This window comes from Sciurus vulgaris (assembly GCF_902686455.1).
Source record: "Sciurus vulgaris genome assembly, chromosome: 2".
Taxonomy (NCBI): Eukaryota; Metazoa; Chordata; class Mammalia; order Rodentia; family Sciuridae; genus Sciurus; species Sciurus vulgaris.
Window position 1 is genome coordinate 17381604 of NC_136462.1, and position 22080 is coordinate 17403683.

A 22080-nucleotide genomic window follows, 5' to 3' on the forward strand; every position below is an offset into this window, starting at 1 on the left:
AGATTCCTTGAAATAAACCTAAACCTAACCAAGAAAAAGACCTCTGCAATGAAAATTACAGAACACTGAAGTCAGAAATTGAAGCAGACACTAGAAAATGAAAATTCCTCCCATGTTCACGGATAGAGAGAATTAATATTTTCAATATTAATTCAATATTTTCAATATTTTGGCTCATATTGCTGAAAGTGATCTAAAAATTCAACACAGACCCCATCAAAACACCCAGTTAATTATTCATGGAACTATGAAAATGCCCTAAAATTCATAAGACGAATGTAAAGCCAGAAAAAGTAATACAATTTTGAGCAGTAAGAGCAATACTCAGGACATCACCATGCCTAATTTCTAATTATACTACAGAAGTATAGTACCAAAACTCTTTTAATGCATGGTTCTGGTATTAAAACAGATACATAGACCAGTGGACTAGAGGACACAGAGACAGATCCACATAGATACAGTCATTTGATCTTTGACAAGGGAACCAACAGTGTCCCATGGAGAAAAGATAGCCTTTAAACTAGTGGTACTGGGAAAATTCAATATCCATATTTAGAAGAATGAAACTAGATCTGTATCTCTCACTCTGCATAAAAGTCTACTCAGAATGAATCAAAAGTTCTTGGGTAGAGTATAGACTTTGCAACTACTAGAAGAAAACAGGGCAGCACTCCACATACAGGTGCAGGCAGTGACTTTCTCAATAGGATTCCTAAAGCTCAGGAAATAATACCAATAATTAATAAGTGGAATGGCATCAAATTAAAAAGCTTTGCACAAAAAGGGGAACTACGGAGCATGAAGAAATAGCCAACAGAATTGAAGAAAATCTTTGCTACTTTTCTGACAGGGGATTGATATCTGGAATATATAAAGAACTCAGAATGCACCACAAACCCCCCTCCAAATAATCCAAATAATCCAAATAATAATCAATAAATGGGCAAATAAACGGAACAGACACTTCTCAAATGAAAGAAATACAGATGGCCAACAAATATGTGAAAAAATGATCAATATATTTAGTAACCAGGGAAGTGCAAATCATAATTACACTGAGGGTTTCATCTCACTCCAGTTACAATGGCAATCATCTAGAATATAAATAATAGCTAGTCACAGTGGTGCATGCCTATAATCCCAGCAGCTCAGGAGGCTGAGGCAGGAGAACCATAAATTCAAAGCAACCTCATCAACTTAGCAAGGCCCTGAACAACTTAGTGAGACCCTGTCTGAAAATATGAAATAAAAAGGACTGGGGATGTGGCTCAGTGGTTAAGCACCCCTGGGTTCAATCCCCAGTACCAAAACAAAAACAAGCGAACAAACAAAACAAAACAAACCAGCCAACCAAAAAATAAATGATAATAAATAGTATAAATAGTGATTATTTGAGGGAAAAAGGAACACTTATACACTGTTGATTGGACTGTAAATCAGTCCAACCTCAATGGAGATTGATAGGGAGGTTCCTTAAAAGACTGCAAATGGAGCCACTATATGACCCAGCTCTACCACTCCTTGAAATTTCCAAAGAATTAAAGTCAGCATGCTATATTGATCCTCAGGTTTATAGCAGCATGATTCACAAAAGCCAAATCATGGACCATCCTGGGTATCTATGAACAGATGAATGGATACAGCAAATTGGGCATAATATGCACAGTGGAGTTTTATTCAGCCATAAAGAGAAGGAAATTGTCATTTACAGAAAATAGATGAAACTTGAGAATATTATGTTAAGTGAAATAAGTAAACTCAGAAAGTCAAGAGATTTGGAAATCTCTTTAAAAATCTCAGAGATTTTTAAAGAAGAAAAAAGGGGTGGGTGAATCTGATGAAAATAGAAAGGAAACCATAGAATAGAGGAAGTGTATCAGGGAAAGGGAGGAGAAGAGGGAAAAGGGAGGTTTTGGGGAATGAAATTGACCAAGTTATGTTTTATACATGTATGAATATGTCCTAACGAATCCCACTATGGTGTGTGATTATATCACACCAATAAAAGAAATAGTGTGGCATAACTTTTCCTGAACTGTCGTGCCTGTTATGAAGAGTGCTACAATTAACATTTGTGTAGAAGTTCTGTGAATGTGTTTTAGTTCTCTTTTGTGTGTATATCTAGGAGTGAAATTGCTAGGTTGAATGATAACTTTATGTTTAACATTTTGAGGAACTACCAGATTATTTTCCAGTGTAGACCCACAATTTTACATTGCCACCAGCTGGTTTATGAACTGTAGGATTTTTCTATGTCTTCATGAATAGTTATTGTCTGTCTTTTGGTAATAGCCATCCTAGTGTGTATGAAGTAATATGTTATTGCAGTTTGATTTGCATTTTCCTTGTGACTAAAGATGTTGAATATCTTTCGATGTTTTGATGTGCTTATTGACTTTTGTGTATCTTTGGAGAAATGTCCTTTTAAGCCCATTGCCATTTTTAATTTGAATATTTATGGTTTTATTCTTTAGTTGTATATAAAAGTTTATAAAAGTCCCTTATCAGATCCATAATATACAGATATTTTCTCCCATTCTGTAAGTTGTCTTTCTCTTTCTTAATGTTGAATTTTGAAGTAAAAATGTTTAAAATTTAAGTAAAGTCCAATTTTTCCTTCTGTTTCTTCTCCTTTGGTGGCATATCTAAGAAATCAGTGCATAATCCAAGGTCATGAATGTGTAACAGTTACATCGATAGTATCTTATAAGACTATTTTAGTTTTGAAATCTTACATTTAGGTCTTTGTTCCATTTTATTTCACAATGTGGCATTTTACATATTTATCTAACCTCCTCCTTTTTCCTGTGCATATCCAGTTGTCCTAGCACCATTTATTAAAAAGACTGTTCTTCATACTGGAGTTGTCTTTCTTTGGCACCCTGTTGAAAACCAGTTGGCTATAAATTTGAGAGTTTATTTCTGGAATCTCAATGATATTTCATTTTCCTATACAGCTGTCCTTGGTGGGCACCATACTTCTTAATTACTGTAATTCTCTGGTAAGTTTTAGAATCAGGAAGAATGAGTTCTCCAGCTTTGTTCTCTTTCAGGCTTGTTTGGCTATTTAGGTCCCTTGCATTTCAAAGTGAATTTTAGGATCAGCTTGTTGATTTCTGCAGCGAGGCCACCTAGACTTTTGTTAGGGAATTTGCTTCCTCTGTAGATTAACTTGGGGAGTATTGCCATCATAACATGCTAGTCCACGAAGGTGTGATGTCTGTGTATTCATTATGTCTTATTTAATTTCTGTGATGTGTTGTAGTTTCAGTGTATACATCTTATGTTTCTTTTTGTTTTAAGTTGTTATTCCTGAGTATTTTTTTTGATGCTACTACAGTTTCATTTTCAGATTCTTCATTGCTAGTGTATTTGATTTTTAAATATTGGTCTTGTATCTCACAAGTTTGCTGTACTCATTTATTAGTTCTAATAATTTTCAAGTAGGTTCCTAGAGGATTTTCTGTTTATGAGTATGCTGCCTGCAAATAAATATAGTTTTACTTTTTCCTTTCCAATCTATATGCCTTTTATTTCTTTGGCTCATCTAATCATCTTTGTTATGTGGTCTGGGGTTTTGGTACAATCATGTCATTTTTGCCCTTGTTCTCATAGTGTGGTATGTTATACTGACTGACTTTTGTATGGCTCCACCCATGCATTCCTGAGACAAATCCTATTTTGTCATCATGTATAAACCTTTTTTATTTGTTGCTGGGTTTGGTTTGCTAGTATTTAATGAGGACTTTGTGTCTCTATTCATAAGTGAGATTGGTTCAGTTTCCTTATGATGTCTTTGATTTTGGTATCATGGTAGTACCTCATAGAATGAAATGTTCTTTTTTGAAGAATTTGTGAAGGATTGTTATTAATTCTTCAAGTGTTTGGTAGGAACAGTTAGTGATGCCACGTGGACCTGCGACTTTCCTTCAAAAAGCTTTGGTTTATCATTTCAGTCTCTTTTTACTTGTTATGGTTTACTTGTTATCCAGACCTTACATTATTTCTTTAGTAGATTTTGTTTTTATGTATATTTGTCTTTTTAACCTGTGTTATTTAATTTATTTGCAAGTAATTGTGCATAATTTTCCCTTTTTAAAATTTAGTGTGGTTGGTAAAAATGACCCTCTTCCACTCCTGGTCTCAGTAATCTGAGTCTTCTCTCTCTCTTCTTGCTTAGTGTACCTAAAGGTTTAATTTTGTTCTTCTTTTCGAAGAAACAACCTTTACTTTTATTGATTTTTCTCTGTTGTTTTCTTTATTTCAGTGATTTGTACTCTAGTGTTTTAATTTCTTCCCTTCAGTTTCCTATGGATTTGGTTTGTCGACAGGAATCACTGGGCTTTAGTCAGCTTTTTTGTCGATCTGATGAAAGGATCCGACCAGAACAGCTGTAGAGGAGGAAAAGTTTATTTGGGGGCTCATGGTTTCAGAGGATTCAATCCACAGACAGAAGGCTCCCTTCCTCAGGGTTCAGGTGAGGCACAACAGTGTGGCAGAAGAGCGTGGCAGAGGGAAGCAGCTCACATGATGATCAGAAAGCAGAGTGACTCCATTACCAGATACAATTATACCCCAAAGCCACGCCCCCAATGCCCACCTCCTCCAGCCACACCCACCTGCCTTCAGTTACCACTCAGTTAATCCCGTCCGTTGATCAGTTCACTGATTGGGTTATGGGGTAATCATTTCTTCCCTGAACCTTTTTGCATTGTCTCACACATGAGCTTTTGGGGGACACCTCACGTCTAAACCATTACCTACTGTTTCATCACTTCAGATTTAAACTGAGTTCTAGTGAGTTAAAATTTTTTAGTTTCTTGGGCTAGCAGGAAGGTTAATGCTTTGAGGTTTTCTTTTCTTTTTTTTTTTTTTTAAGTATAGGCATTTGTATCTATCACTTTCTCTAGTTGCAGTACTCTAGTACTCTAGTATATTCTTAGTATACTAGTGTTTTCTAAAGTTTTATGGTCTATTTACATTTTATTCATCTCAGAGTGTTTTTCTAATTTTCCTTATATTCTTCCTTAACCCATTGGTTCTTTAAGAAGGTATTCTTTAATTTCCACTTTCATGAATTTCACATTTTTTGTTATTGATTTTTCATTTTATTTTATTGTGATTGGAAAAGATACTTATTTTAATTCCTGTCATTTGGTGTATCCTGAAGAATGTGGACTTGGGAAGAGTATACATTCTGTCTTGTGTGGAATGCTGTGCAGATGTTTCTTAGGTCTGGTTAGTTTATGGGATTGTTTAATTCTTGTTTTCCTTGTTCGATCTGTTATTAATAGTTACTAATTAAAATCTTCAACTGCAGTTTTTGCCCTATCTTCCTTCCCCTGTTCTGTCAGTTATTTGTTTCATCTTGTTTTGAAACTTTTTTCTTAGGTGCAAACATGTTTATATTTACTCTTTTTATCTAATGTATTGACCTTTCTGTCATTATATTCTATCCCTAGTTATAGTTCTTATTTTTTAAAAAATCTTTTGTGGGTTATCCTTCTAGCTGTTATCATTCTAGCTTTCTTGTAGTTTCTGTTAATATAGCTTCCCCTCTTTTTACTTTCAGTCTACCTTTTCTCCTGTCAACAGCACATGTTGGAATATCTCTTTTTTTTAAATCTCATCTGACCTTTCCATTGGATTGTGTCACCTGTCACATTTAATGTTACTAATGTTACAGGTGGATTTATAGCTATCTTCTCAGTGTTTGCATTCTATATGTCTCAATTTTGGTTTCTCTAGTCCTCCTTTACTATTTTTTTTGTATTGATGAATATTTTTGGATGTAGCATTTTAATTCCTTTAATGACCTTTTTCACTATTTTTGCGTTATTTATTTAGTGATGGATCTAGAGCCTACCATATACATCTCATCAGAATCACTTCAGATTTAAACTAATTGAGTTCCAGTGAGATAAAGAAATATTCATTGGTCGTTTTATTCCTCTCCTTTGATTTTTATTGTATCATTACTCCATATTACTGTATTACACCTAGCAAGACATTATAAATTTTAGTTCATATGTAAATTTATATTTTTAACAAGCTAAGAGAAGAAAGGGGAGCAGGTATGTGTTCATAGCTTTTGCTACATTTATTTCTTAATTTGTTATTTGGGTTCTTTTCATCTGTTTCTATGTGTTTGAGTTGCCATCTGGTGTCATTTCCTTATTCCAGATATAGCTTTGTGTCCACCTGGCTCCTTTGTGCTGTTCCTGGCAATTAAACATTTCCGTTCATTGCAAGCCCACCAGAAAAATTATGTATATTATCTCATAAAGCAATTTTAAAATCAGTTATGAGAAGAAAGGATAGTATGAGTTTTTACTGTCTTTAAAATAATTGTCATTACCAGTACGTTTGTTTGTGCATTTGAAATACTGTATGGAGTCCCTTGCTTTCAGCTTGAAGTGTTTCCTGTTGTGTTTTGTAAAAGCTTCATCTGCTACCATCACATTCCATCAATTTCTGCTTACTTGAAAATGACTTTTTTTTTTGAATGTAGCTTTGATGGACGCAGGATTCTCGGATGGCAGTTTTTTTCCTTGAGCACGTTGAACATGTTGTCCTTCACCGTATCAATGATAACGGTCAATCTTATTGAGGTTCCTTTGTTAGTAGTGTCATTTTTTTCTTGCTGCTTCCCAGGTTTTTTTCTTTAACTTTCGGCATTTTTCCTAAGATGTGTCTGTGTGTGCATCTCTTTGTATTTATCCTTGGAGTTCGTTGGACTTCTTAGATAAGTAAACTCATTTTCAATCATATTTAGGAAGTTTTCAGTTTATTTTTAGTTTTTGTTTGGCCCTTGTAGAAGTTCGTTATTTAGTTTTTACATATTTTGAAATTTTCCAGAGGTTTCTTTTTCTATTTCTTTCTGAGTTAACTCTGCTGTGGTCAAAAAATGTACTTTGCACACCTTAAACTTTTTAAATATATTGAGATTTCTTTTGTAGATAGGGACATGGTATACGTTGGTCAGTGTTCTGTGTGGAGAGGTCTGTAGAAGCCAATCAGGAAGTTACCTGAAGTGTTGTTCATTTCTCCTGTAGCCATACTGATTTTCTCTCTGGTTATATTATCAATTACTGAGAGTAGGGATTGCAATAGTTGTAATTTTTTTTTTTTTTTATTGTCTGCAAAGGCTGGGACAGACTCTGTTACTGTAAGTGCTCTCTAATTGTTGAGTCCTCTAAAGTAGGAATTATATATCATACATGCTTCTTTTTTTTTTTTTTTTTTTTGCAGTCCTGGGGAATCGAACCCAGTTCCTCGTGCATGCAAGGCAAGCACTTTACCAACTGAGCTATCTCCCCAGTCCTGACTCATACATTTTTGATCCCAATTTATAGTAGTAACTATTTAGTCAGAGAACTGTTAGTCACATGTGTTTAGCTGATTTTACTGTGTATTTATATGTGATGCCTTTTTAGCAAAAACATCCAAGCTTTTGATTTTTATTTGGTGTATTTTATTTGAAAAACATTTATAACAAAAATAATTTTGAGTCTCAGCATTTAGCTATGCATTCAGAGTTTGATTTAGTTGAAATCTCATTGAAATTTGACTGTGTCCATATAATGCACATTCATTCAGTTGATAGTAGAAAACATTTTAAAGTATGAAATAAATTCATATTTGTTATCTAATGCGTGCCTTTTTTGTTAATCTTGGGTCATTAAATAACTCCACCCCAAATAGCTTGCTCATCATTTGGATAACTTACATGATTTTTTTTTTTCTTTCAGAGTCATAAACATTCTACGTGTATTCGGCCATTTCTTCCATATTATAATGTGTCACACCAGTTGGCTACCTTTGTTTTGAAGGGATCTTTTGTAAGTACATAAATGTGACTCTTATTTTGATTTTGATTTCAGAATTTATATATTCTATCACAGGCCAGCAGTTCTTAAGTCTTAATTATGAACTACTAACAATTTGCATATGAATATATGACTGCTCTGGTATCTTCTTTTTCCTGACTTCTTTTAATAAAATAGGACAGAAGCTAGTAGGAGGTAAAGCTCCCTGTGTCTTTGAGGAAGTTATAGAAGTCACTCACAAGAAAATTGTTCTGGGTGGTCTGAGAAACTTTTAAGTGTTGAGTGTACTAAACACAAATAAAAAACAAAAGATAAGACACCAGATTATTGCTATTTCTACCTCTTGTTAGATTTGAATTGAGACAATGCATTACCCTGTCTGACAATTTTTACATAGGTACAAAAATGAGCATTTTTTAAGCAAAGGCACTAAAATCTTCTAAAACATTGGCCCAAATTCTTTAGTGTTTAAGGAAATAAAGTATTTGCTTAAATGACGTTTTCCTATTTAAAAAATATTATTGTTCAAAATTTGAGATGGTTCTTTTGATAAAGAGAAATGGTGTACGTTGTCTTTGCTCTGTTCTTGCTGGTACTGATTTTGGAAATTCTCAGAGCACATGTGATGGATCACTGAACCATGCTTTCTTGTGTTTTCTCCCCAGAGTGACATACCAGAGCTACAGGTGTGGTATACCAAACTTGCAAAACCACTGGAGAGACGTCTTTTTAAACAACTGGATTCTCTATGGGTAGTTTTAAAATAAATTCCTGTATTTTGGGTATTGTAACAGTAAAGCAGTTAAAGGGAATAGAAAGTTGATTGATGAATTAAGATTTTTTAATTGATCATTGATTTTATAGCTGAAGCATAATGGAGATATATTTGCGCTCCAGTTTTTAAAATAGAAATCTTCTAAGGCATTACAGAAGTTTGTATATTTATGGGTATGTTTTGTTCTTAGATGTTGGTTTGATTTGGTGGCCAGTGCCACTGCCATCTGGCTGCATATGGGGGACATTCAAGTCTCATTCGAGACTGTCTTTTCCATTCACCCTCTGTATTCCACTGTGATTAGTTGGGACCATTCTTCTATCTGTGTGCTTTTGCTACTCATTTCTTATTTTCTACCCCTGCTGCTGCTGCCTGTTTCAGTTCCTCATTATCACTCTCCTGGATTTCAGAAACTGCGTCCAGGCATCACCTGCCGCTAGAGTGCTGTCTGCAGTGCAGATCTGGTTCTGCCAGTACCCTGTTCAGAATGCACGAGCGATTTTCTCTCCCTGTCAGTTCACATCCGTTAGCATATAGCATATGACCCTTGTTACCTTCTCTTGAGGTGGAAGACTGCTTTCTAGATGCATGTCCTGTTAAACTGGCCTCTCTCCACAGATTGGACCTCTTGCATTTTTCAAAGCATGGCATGCCCATTTGCCTACTTGCACATTTTGCACACGTTCTTTTATTCTCCTGGAACGATTCTCATCGGATCTTTTGTCATCTTTCAATACTCAGCTCAAGTGTCACTGCCTCGAAGCCTTCCCTTCCAGTCTTAGTGCCTAGCCGTTTGGCTTGTGTGCTGACCAGTTTGTTTCCCCATAACAGTGGGTGTGTGAGAACTGGGCCCCTGCCTTGCTTCAGCCGAGGGGCTTGCTATAGTGCTCAGCATGGAGGTTTCTCCAAAAGGTCTCAATGAAATCTTCGGCCCCAGCAAGCACATTACTTCACCTAATTAACACAAATCTTGCTCCTTTTTCTGATCATTCTTAATGTTCTATTTACTAACTTGTCATTATTAATGATTAAACACCCATTACATAACAAAATCAGGATGGTTTCTACTTTTTGTGTAACAAATTGCTAGAAATAACATAATAAACCTGATTTTTCCCAGAGGATAAAGAATATTATTTCTGAACCACAATATGGCATCAGATATTTTATAGATCTGTTTATCAATTTATGGTTAAAGCAAAGATATGTAAACTTCTTTAATTCCAAATAGAAAAAAAAAAAAAAAAACTTTACAAAGTCTCATAAAATGGGCATAAATTTAATGCTTACATTAATTGTGCAAGGGATTCTAGTGTCTTCAGAGGTCTGCATCTAACACAAGACAGCTACGACATAGGGAGTTTTTGCTGTTGGTCACACATTAAGCTAAGCACTTTATACAAATTATCTGGTTTAGTCTTCAGAATTCCTAAGTATTTTATAACTGATTTGGGGATCCTAATCCTTCTTCCCTTCATGGAGCAAAATGCTTTAAATTTTTTTTCTATAAATTATAGTTAATGTTATAAAGTCTTCTAAAATACTTAAGAAAAAAGGATCCCAAGGGCCTTGGTATATTAGTTAATGTGTCTTTGACACGTTTAGGAAGTTCTAGCAGAAATGAACTGGGCTCTTCATTAAGCTTGGTTTTGTAAAAGCTGTTTTGTCCCAGAGATGAACAATAGCACCTGGCTTTGACCTTCCAACATCTTTTTCAGCTCCTTGACACTGGTGGCCGTTTCACCCTGGACCTGCAAGAGGACGAGCTGTTTACACTCACCACTCTCACCACAGGCCGCAAAGGCAACCACCCGCTGCCTCCCAAATCCCAGTCCTTCCCACTCACTTATAAGGACGATTTCAATGTCGGTAAGTCTCTTCCACTAAAAAGTCCCTTGGCCTCCATCTTTAGCAGGAGTAGGTCAGTTTCTATCTGTCAGACTCCTTGCATGATGGAATGCCTGTCACAAGCACATTAATCCAACTCTCAAATCTTTGGTGAAAGGAGACCTAAGTTTTGTGTTCCTGCAAGATAAATCCCATCTTGGAATCTAATATTTTTCAGAGTCAGAAAAAATAGAGGTCATTTTCAGAATGAAAGTTATAATTCTCAGTTGTTTTTACTGTCTTAACATTCACAACTCTGCCCCTGCCCCATCGACTGTTACTGGAGTTCTCCTTGGGGTGGCATTTAAGCCATATTCATGCCGTCTTCATGGTGCTTGTGAACTGAGTGTTGTGGGTGGGGGGGCGGAGGGGGAATTACTGTTCTTGAGTAATCCACGTCATCATAAACCCTTTGGCTGTGCCTGGGAGTTGTATATTATAGCTGGTGTTTAGAAAGATTCACCTTAAAACCATTAGAAAAGTTTAGCATGGTAGGTAATTTAGGGGAACCATTTGAAAAAGAGAAGAAATGGTCATTGTGATTATATTCCTAGATCACTCAGTAAGAAACAAAATTTGTTAACTAATAAGTGGTGTTGCGTAGGATTATTGGCCTCATAGACAGTCAGGTGGCTCTGTAATCTGCTCCAAAATTTCTGTACCTGTAGGAGAGTAAGAGGGAGGGAATTAGTATTGCTAAAGAGATTTGAACTTCCTCTTGGCTTCAGGTCTGCTTGTTCCACCATTTGAAGACTTCTACCACCCACTGTCTCTCACTGCTACTGGGTCTGTGTCCTTTCCCAGGAAATGATCTTTAGCCAATTGACGTAAAGCTCTTTGAACTATATTGCAGTCTGCTAAACTACTTGGATAATATAAAAATGGATAAAAGTTGGATGATATAAAAATCAATCTCTCTTTATTAGACCTAAACCCTAAATTTTGGTTATATGTATTATTTACTTAAATTTTCAACAGTGTTTCAAAATATACTATAAGATTCTGTAAAGATTTGATACTAAAACAGAATCTATTGTGTTCTAAACAGATTACCCATTTTTTAGTGAAGCTCCAAATTTTGCTGATCAGACTGGTGTATTTGAGTACTATATGAATGTTGAAGACCCCGGAGAGCATCGCTACACGCTGCGCCAGGTTCTCAATCAGCGACCTATTACGTGGGCCGCTGATTCTTCCAACACGATCAGCATTATAGGAGATTACCAGTGGTACGTAAGACACTTCAGAATATACCCAGCGTTACAAGGTCATTTCAGCCAGATCTACACTGAGGATGTCAAAGAGTGTTCAGTAGTCCTCCTCGTACAAGAACCCAACAGATGCATCATCATTTTTTAGTACTATGGCACCTACTATTTAGCAAATTACTTTAGTGCCTCCATGTTCTTCCTTAATATTGGCCCAATTTAGTACTAGTTATTGCAGGAGAAATTGATCCTAATGTAAAAAGTGAAAAATTTTGGACTCAGTTGTAATTGAATATTTACTTGTAGATTGTGGTTTTATTTTGCTGGAGAGTTGATTTGTTGATCTGGTGTTGCCACCTGCTGGATCAATAGTAGAATGACACTGTCTTAGCCTTTGTGAAACTTTGATTACCAGGTGTCAGTATATGGTGATAGTGAAAAGTAAATCAGCTTTACTTGGCTATTGAATTCAACTCTCTTCTTCAAATACATGGTGAAGGGACAAGTCATATTTCTTTTTCCCTTAAAATATAATTACCTAATCCAAACTTACCCTTCCTCTTTAGTTATGAAATTTCAATGTTCTAACTTATTATTATACCCATTTTGGGTGGTTCTTAAGAGTTTTAAGAGTTCATGGCATGACCCATTATTTTGACCATCAGGTTGGAAGTAAGCCATTGTAGGAAACCTTTAAGTTTTCTTTGTATTCCTGCCCCCAGCCCCCTGAACACTATAGAGGGCTTTCTCTAAACTCAAACTCTCTTATTTCTGGATGAGACTCCAGAGAAATTGAGAGGCCACTTGTGGTAGAAAGACGAGTTTACACTCTCCAAAGACAGCATTTTAAAGATTCAATACTAAGTGGTAACAGTCTTTGCCGTAATCTGTTATGTGGGTAAAGCAGTGGGGAAGAGAGAGGTGGAGGAGAGTGGCCATGGGGAAACGTACAGTCTGGGAGAACAGAACTGGGCATCGCGGTTATCTGCGTCGAGGAAGGACTGTTGGACATGGTGCTCCACTGCTTGGAACGCACAGCGGCGCTTCCTGCTCTCCCAGCAGCTCCACGCTTCTCCTCCTGACTTCCCAGATCTGTGTGATTGGTCTCTTCTATTTATTCTGTTTTCCCCAATACTCCGCCTCTGTGTGAGACAGCCAGATGTGCTTAGCGATCTACACTGGTCCCGTGTCCCTTTCTGTCCTGTATCTGCTGACTCAGGAAAGGAAGGAGTGAAAACTGAAATACCAGGCACTTTAGGGAACTTCCCACAACTACGGCAGAGGTGTCATCCTCCTCGCCTTATGAACTGAGAACCTGAGGTGTTGGAGTGAGATTTACCAGGACCCCAGACTTGTAGTGGCAGATCCTGGGCTGGAATCTGTTTGGCACCTCGCAGCCTCCTTAATCAGTGTCTTCTCCCTGAGAGCGGGAGGGAGCCTCAGCTTGCTTATCTGCACTGCTGTTTCAGTTCTCAGGGCTGCTCAGTGCTGACAGTTCTTAAATTGTGTTTTTCAGGAGAACTTTCTCACAGATTTTGTTAAATCTAGCACAACAATTTGACAAAGGGGAGGCTCTTCTAAAGCTACTTAACACTGTTCTGTCTTTTGAGTAAGCTGTCACTGGGACCTGAAGATAATCGCAAAATGACCTTTCTTGGAAACTGTTCATTCCTTTGATCAAATTTGCTTACTATATTGGCCTTTCCCCCCTCAGCACAACTGAGAGATGGTGGCAGTGGAAGAGTAAACTGCACCTTTGTTCCATTTCACTTTGTTTTACAAAAGTGGCTGGCCAGTTCTGATACAAGAATCACTCATCCTAGAATATGAGGTAGAAAAAAGGAAAATGTTTCATTTTCTCTCATTCGATCTCTAAATAGAATAAATGAATGAAACTGGCAGTATCTGTTGCCCTTGCAAGCTTCTGACGAGTCAAGAAAGAATTTGGGGATGTACACAGAGTGCCCATCCTCAGGTTTCGTGCTGGTGACAGCCCGTGGTGAGAAGGGCTCCCTCTGATGTCAGAATACACGAGAGGTCTTTCTGTAAAGCAGTCCAGCTCCCGATAGATAATTAACTGTGTGCCTTCCTGATTGTGTTCCCATTGTAGGCATGTATTTTTAAATATATTTTCCTTTATGTAGTAAAACTTCACAGTGTAAAATTCTCTTAAACAGAAACTCTGAGGAATATAAAAGCCACATGATTCTAGATCCACCCTCTCATTCCCAAAATGGATTTCTTGGTGTTCTTAGTCTTACTTCATATGGTTCCTTTAGTGCTTGGTTGTATGCAATTTTTTCCCTTCCCATTTGCAATTAGATATTGAGTAGGAAGTAATCGTTTCCAGAGATTCTGTTGGTTTAGAGCCATTGTGTTGTTCCTGAGGAACGTGTTTACAAAGAAACCTGGAGGAGAGCTCGTTGTCAAACTCAGGTAGTCCCTGGTTGGCTGTGTCTTCCCCCTTCTTTGATATGCTCCTGGTAATGAGGGAGCCTAGAATCAGGGTAAAATTGCTTCTATATGAACAGAGGCTGTATGGGTTAAAAATTGTAGTGGGATTGCAGTGGGATTTCTGGACAGCAACATCAGCCTCACCTGGGAAGTTAGACGTGCATATTCAGAGGGCCTACCTCAGACTTAGTGAATCAGATGCCATGGCCAAGGGGCCGAGTTTAATAGGTTTTCCAATACTGCCAAGTTTGAGAGGCCCTGCTACAGAGTCAACAGAGTTGACTCCATCTTTTCAAAGAAAGAATTTCTGACCTTTCTTCAGGAGCTTTTGATTCTTCTTAGGTGTGAATGTAGAAAGTGGCCTCAAAGTAGCTCATCTTCTCCCAGAGGCTCCCAGCCTGGCTCTCATGATTTCTCTTTGCTGATGGAAATTTGAATAAACCTTTTGTTCACTTGCGTAGAAACTGTTACTTTTTATGTATTCATAGAAAAACATAGCTTATTTCAATATTATAAGGATGGCAAGTTGTTTTATTATAGATAAAAATATGTTCTTTTAAATTGATTTTTAAATTGCTCAGTATAGTTACCCATAAAAGTGGAATTCATGGGGATGCGTTTGTACTTGCACATGGCATAGTCTGGTCAGTTCCTTCTGTTCTTTCTCCTTCTTCCCATCTTCCCTTTCATTTTCATGAGATTCCCCCAACCCCTTTTTATATTTCCTTCTTTCTCTCTAACTTCTGCATATAAAAGAAAACATTTGACCCTTGACTTTCCGAATCTGACTTTTTTTCACTCAGCATGGTGTTCTCCAGTTCTATCCATTTACAAGCAAATGACATAATAAAAAATATGATCCTAAGGAACTTAAGAATTATATATATTATTGTCCACTAACCCATTAATAGAAGCATTGAAGTGACTTAAGTTTTTATAACACCTAAAACTAAGATCAGTGAAGGTTCTTGAAGCCCATCCAGATTATAAACTCAGACTTAGCAAATCACTTTCTTGCTTCAGTTAGAAGTTTGGAAGCATTTGCTGTAAAAACAGTGTATTTGTACTGCATTAGGAAAGGCATGATTAAGCCGACTAATCAACTTTTTCATTTTTCAGGAGTGACATGAAGATACAGTGCGATGTTTACATAGAGACCCTTGATAGGGGAGGTGTTTTCATTGCAGGAAGAATAAATAAAGGTGGCATTTTGATTAGAAGTGCCAGAGGAGTTTTCTTTTGGATTTTTTCAAATGGATCTTATAGAGTTACTGGTGATCTAGGTAGGTGGCATTTATTTTAATAGCACATGATGTGCTATGTGATGTTACTTTGAGCATCTGCTTGTTATTTGTGGGAGCAATGAAGAGTTCCACTGCAAGGTGCTTGTATATCTGATTGGGAAGAGATCGACCACACATATAAAAATAGCAAATAGTTCAGAACTGTAGAGAATTATTTTATTGGGGTAGATGAGCAGCTCAGTAAATGAGAAAATAAGCATACAAAGGTTTTTAGGGTATAGTGGGGTGAGCTGGGCTGTGAGGGTAGGATTTGTGTAGACTGGGGTGAGGTAGTGAGGGGAGGGAGAGAATGCTGAGGACACCCCCATCTCCAAAAGCAGGACTATAGAAATGTTGCTGTTGTGCTTGTAGAAATTATAAGGAAGGGGATTGATCTGCTTCAAATGGACAAATCCTCTTTCCTAATTTACTTAATACTTGGAAACAGCTTTTCTCATTCTTTTTAAGAGCACTTATCCTGCATAGCACAGTGTTTAACCCAGACTGGGTGCAGTAAGGATTGTTTAATCACAACACGAGTGAGCTAGACAATATCTCACTGATTTTTTTAGAACAGAGAGCCAGAAAGTTTAACTGATTTTCCTGAAGTCTCAAAAAATAGTGGCAGAACTGAAATTGGGAATTTAAAGTTGTATCTTCAGTACCCACTGATCTGTGCTTTAAACTCTCTGCTTCATGTCTCATCTTGGCTTTTTCTCAGTCATTCAAATGCAATAAATCCCAAACTTAGCTTGTCCTTTTCTAAGTGAATGCTGTTACCATGTGACCACTTCCACCAGCTAGGAATCTTAGGGTAAAGTAGTCAGTTATAAGTGTGCACTTGAACTAGAAGCTTTGGCTTCTAAGTTTGTCTCACTGGTTTGGTTGTGAGCAGTTTAAACACGTAGCTTATGGCCCGCAGCAGATCTCAATACATGCTTATGGAACACATGGCAAAGTGATAGATGTTTTATTTTAGATCTAGAAATGAAGGGACATAGTTCTTTATTAAGGCTAACTTTAGTACATATAGATGCCATCTGAGAGCCCCCACTGAATTATATGATTCTGATGTAGATTTTAAAAATCTATCAATTAAGATAATCTTTTTGTGTCACAGCTGGATGGATCACATATACTGCAGGCAGTGTTGAAGTTACGGCAAAAATGTGGTATACACTCACATTAAAAATTAAGGTAAGTATTGTTGACCTCAATGCCTGTAGGTAAAATGACCTCATACTTTTCTAGAATTTTCTGTTATAAAACAAGTGGCAGAAAATATGTTAAGTATTAGTCATTTAACCAGTAAATCACTCATCTCTGGGATGAAAATGTGTGTCAGTGTGACCCATATAATAACCAGCAATTGATTCTATCAGACTACTATTTTTTTTTTAATTTTGTTTCTATCTCTTAAATTTCTAATTGTTAGTCAATAACTGGATCATTTTTGCAGTTTATTTGAACCAAGACTAGAATTGGAACTTATAGGTATAAGCAAAGTCATATAAATTTATTTCTGATGGTTTAGAATGTGATTTTCAGCTATAATAAGCACAGTTTTGTAGAAGTTGGTTTTCATGGATATTTTTGTTAGAGAAGATTCCAGAGTAATGGTAGTATAAAGGAAATCTAAAAATAGTCATCAGAAATCACTGGCTAAAAAAAAAAAAGAGAAATCACTGGCTGATAATGAGTTGCTGACTGACAGTGTTCCAAGGAGAAATGGTGAACAGAAATTCCTTTGTATAACATGCTATTCTCTCCCAAGGTAGTTCTCTCATAATTTTGTTTAGACTGTGATAGAAATTAATTATGAGATTCAAATAAGTTTTGAATAAATTTGTTCTCTCTTCTCACCAGTCACTGAAAATGACAGTTTTTCAAGCATTAACAATATGTGTTGGATATCTGATTTGAATGCAGCATAATTTATTTATGGCTTGATGGGCATGACTTTGTTCTCAATTTTTACCTTCTATGGGGGGATCCTAAATGTGCTTCTTGGGGTGCACATGTGGTATTTTTAGGCAGATATATAGAAGTAGAATTAAATTTTAAGTTTTAATAGATACTGCCATATTGCTAGTTACAATTTTGAAGCAATTATAATATTTATTATTATTGACTTTAAAAATTTTTCCAAACTCATCTGCATTTCTTCAATAATTAGGGAGGTTGCACATCTTATTATGTTTGTTTACTATTGTAGCTTCGTTTTTTCTAAAGTTGTTTGTCCATATCCTTTCCTCATTTATTTTGATTTTTTTTTGATGGATTTGTATGAATTTATTATAAATTTTAGATAGTAACCTATTATCTGTAGGTCACAGATATTTTCTTTTCTTTTGTTATGTGTATTTGAATTTTGCTTATGGTATTTTTGATGAATATAAGTTTTAAAATTTGATACTGTCAAATATTTCACCTTTTAAAATGTTTTTTATGTTTTGTGTTTTATTTAAGCAGCCTTTCCCTTTCTCAAGGCTAATAACATTTTTTCCCCAAACTAACCAAAGTTTAGGATTTATTTTAATGTTTAATTATTTAGTCCACATGGAATTTACTCTTGAGTTATAAGGGGAGGTGTCCAATATGCCGTTTTTTTTTTTTTTTTAAACAAATGGATTGCTGTCATTTTTTTATTACTTAGCTTGTCCTCTGTACATATTTTGAAGGCCACTTTTTGTTGTAACAAATCAGCATTTTCCCATGGCTTTTTATCCCCATGTGACATCACACAGGTAGGGTTCTGTGTTCTGTACCTCTGATACAGACACTTCTAACTGTACACTTGTTTCCTCTGATTTACTACTTTTAGAAAGTAACCCTTGTCTTTTTACTAGGGTAGAAGGGATTTTGCTGGCTTGCACACACTGTAGCTCCATTATTTCTTGTCTGTCAACCATGGACATTCCGCTTCTCCCTTGAATCCTTACTTTTGCCACATATGCTGAGTCTTTCTCCAGCTGTCCAGTCCAAGGTAGCCTTTTAGTCCCCCATCTTTACATCAACCTATTTCAATTGCTTTCTTGCTACTTAGTGTTTATGTCTTTTTTATCATATGTGCATTTGTGTGTCTACTGCTAGAATATAAGCTCCTTGAAAGCAGGCACCATGTCTTTCCTGTTCCTTCTAAATTCCCAATGCATTATATAGTATTTGGTATGTAATAGTCACTGCATAAATATAAAACCAAAACATCATCTGTATTGTCCATATCCCACATTTCTGCTAGCATGAGGAATTTATCCTTTTTATCTTGACTGTTGATTTCTCAGCTTCTGCCAGGTGCTTTGCCCCCAGCACTGTTGCATGGTAGGTAGAATGACAGACTGTGCAGTCTGCTGGGTTCGCTTCCAGCTATTTGGTATCAGTCACCTTCAGTTTTACCACCTACGACATTAGGAAAACAACACATCCCTCTTATGAAGATTAAATGGGATTATATATAATGAAAGTTTGGCTCAGTATCTGATGTGGTAAGCACCTAATGAAGTTAATATCCTTACAAAAATAGTGTTCCTGATGAACCAGTTATTCCAACTTCCTTTCTGAGAGTTCCTCTATGCATTTCTGTTTCCGTATCTTTAAAATGGAGATAACTTCTGTGAGGTTGTTTTGAGGGTCAAATGTGTTTCATTCTTTTATCCAACACATTTTCATTAAGCACCTACTATGTGCACTTTTCTAAGTGCTAGGGATTCGGCTTTGAACAAGACAGACAAGATTCCGGCTCTCCTACTTTCCTGTATCTTCTTCTAGGACAAGGGTTGGCAGACATTCTGTAAAGGACCAGATAGTAAATATTTCAGCCTTTGTGGGCCAAGTGGTCTCTGTTACAGTTACTCAGAGCTCTGCTGTTGTGAGAAAGCAGGAGATAAATGAGTGGTTATGCCTGGGTTCCAGGGAAATTTTATGTATAAAAAGAGATGACTGACCTGAGGACTTTGTTTGCTGACCTTTATTCTAAGATAATAAACTTATAAATAATTATGAAGAAAAATGAATAAAAAATGAAAAAAAAAATAGAGAGATAAAGTAACTCTCCTGCTCCGATTCTGTAACTCGGAAGAGCAGGGCTCCCATGCTGAGTGGGGCTTGAACTATGGAGAAGAATCCGGGCAGACCGCACAGCTGGTGCAAAAGGAGGCAGGGCCGCCATGTGTAGGGAGCCGCTGGGAAGCCAGGGTGGCTGGGGGAGGAGAAAGGTACCATTAGGCGGGTTTTGTGCCTAATGTCTTTGTACGTGTGTGTGTGTGCGCGTGCCTCGACTGGGTGTCGGTATTCACTGCCCTGTAAGTGGAGTAAGATGTTTAGTTAGCACTTTTGGAGCTGAAGATTATTGCAGGTAGGTAGTAATAGGACTGTGGCTCTGAATTCGGAGTTGGATGACTTGGATGCAAGTCCCAGCTCTGCCAATAAGTCTGTGTGAGGCCCTGGGTTCAATTCTTAGCACTGAAAAAGAAAAAAAAAAAAAAGACAAAAGCATTTATTTTGGTTTGGGGCCTAGTTCTTTGGATACTCAGTTTATTACCTTTTGAGAGTAGCTCGTTGTAAATGTTTACTGTAGTTGGTATGTTGTGAAGTGTGCTCAGAACGTGCTACAGTCATGACGGTGAAACCTAATAATATTTATCGTTTGTGGTGCTCCAAGCACTGAACTGAGTGGACAGGCAACATCGTAAGAAAGACACAGTTTTTTTCTTTCTTTGTCAGTGACCAGTGAATCACACTTACAGGCACTTTCCTGCTTGTACCCCACACTCCACCCCATAATCAGTTTAACTGATGGTTTTTCTACCTTAAGGGTACCAGTTCCCTATGGCTTCTAGTGATATGCTGAACATGGGGACAAAGCAGTAAAACTAAGATTATTTAATTCTCTTCTGGTTGGGTGAAGGGTCTGTAACAAAGTCCTTAAATACATAAGGTAGGGACAGATGTTTTGGGTACAGCACAGTCATACCTGAAGAACTGGGGCCTGTTTACCATGGCACTTGTGTGTGAAACTACTGTAAATAACAAAAGTTTTGGCTAAAACTTTATTAGAATGGTATGAAAAGTATTCCATTTTTGTTTTTACCCTTTGGTGGAGCTCAAGGATATGTTGGGATATTCCTTGTGCCTTGGTAACTATTTAGGTAGTTCCTATTAATTCTTCCAGAATTTTTTTCCCATATGTCAAACTTTTGTTCAGACCCTAGGAATTGTGTTTTGCAGTGGATAAGTCTTGAGAAAAACATTTGCTTCACTAAGTGGGCTATACTTTATTAAGAAACAAAGTTCTGAGGATCATTTCTATATGTTTTTAAGGGATGCATTTCTTTCCACTTCAGGGTTCTTTCTCCTCTGGCATGTTGAATGGCAAGCCTCTGTGGACAAACATCCGCGTGAATTACCCAAAGAATGGCTGGGCTGCAATTGGAACTCACTCCTTTGGATTTGCACAGTTTGACAACTTTCATGTGGAAGCCACAAGCTCATAGAAGCTCACAGCACATCATGGAACTCTGCCTAGATTTTTTCATTTTGGTTTCGGCTCAGTCTCAATTCTTATTTTGATGGACCAATATAAGAGCCTTTGGAGGCTGATGATAATGAAGAGTAACTGGAAGAAAGATATATTTTTTGCTTGATCCTGTGAAAAATTTTCTAACTAATCTCAGAGGGAATATAGATGAATCTTTAATATTAGCTGGCATGTCTCTTAAAATTCACACTGTCCGTTGGTCCTGTCTTCAGGAGTGGTTAGGGTGGTTCAGACCTCGAAGCCTGTGTCTTGTTTGGAAGTGAAGATGCAGACGGCCACGCATTGATCATCACGGAGATGTGTTTTTGAGTGCAGTGGTGTGTCTAAGTGAGCTGATGTCCTCATGGTGAATGATGCTACCGCAAGAGGAAGTTTAAGAATGTGGAAGAGCTGCTGTTTGAAAACCACTTCAGCATGTTATCCTTATACTCTAACAAGTACTTTTTTCTACCTTCTTCTTTTTTAAAATGATGCTTCTGAATTGCAGGATGTAATGAATAGGATGATTTGAAAAATGCCTCATTAATAAACTACCTCTAAAGCTATTTCTGCAGTAATAAATACTAGATTAATTGGGGTGTTTGCTTTCTTTCATTCTTCCGATTTTAACTTCTAGTCTTATAACCTTTGTGCCTCCCTGTGAACACTTTCCCAGGTGGCTGGAAGAAGAAAGAAGACCCAAGGTAGCCAGCTCTGGGCTTAGAGTAAGAGGGCTTAGAGATCGAGTGGTCCCAGTTTTCCTGTGTCATTTCATTGTGCCTTTTGTGGTCTGCCCTCGTGTGAGTCTCTGGGAACAGACCAGAAGAACTCTTGAGTGATTCATCTCCTTCTGTGTGGAAGGAGACTTTTACTGGCTCACAGAATTGGGTCATCTCCTAATGTTGTATATGGCTATCACTTATTATTATTATTTTTACAGTCCCAATATGTTTATATTTAGGTATGGCTGAACATGTTTCTCATTAGTATGATTTATATCTAAGCATTAGTGTAGCTCTTAGAAGCAAATGAGTTATTATGAGGGTAAAGTAAGTTCTGGAATTCTTTCTAAGAAAAGAATTACTCATTGAACTGATTCTACTATTTAGGAATTTTTAATAGTCTA

The 22080-nt window shown here is 36.9% G+C and overlaps 1 protein-coding gene across 1 annotated transcript in view; it reads left to right on the forward strand.

The window, feature by feature from the left end:
• The window catches only part of GALC (galactosylceramidase), a 74920-nt gene extending 53368 nt beyond the window's left edge, over positions 1 to 21552 (forward strand). Inside the window, 7 exon segments of the mRNA XM_079128983.1 lie at positions 7755 to 7844; positions 8498 to 8584; positions 10326 to 10476; positions 11543 to 11723; positions 15276 to 15439; positions 16560 to 16636; positions 20782 to 21552. Coding sequence (XP_078985109.1) covers positions 7755 to 7844; positions 8498 to 8584; positions 10326 to 10476; positions 11543 to 11723; positions 15276 to 15439; positions 16560 to 16636; positions 20782 to 20931 — 900 coding nt within the window. The 3' untranslated portion in view covers positions 20932 to 21552.
• Positions 21553 to 22080: the final 528 nt, after the last annotated feature.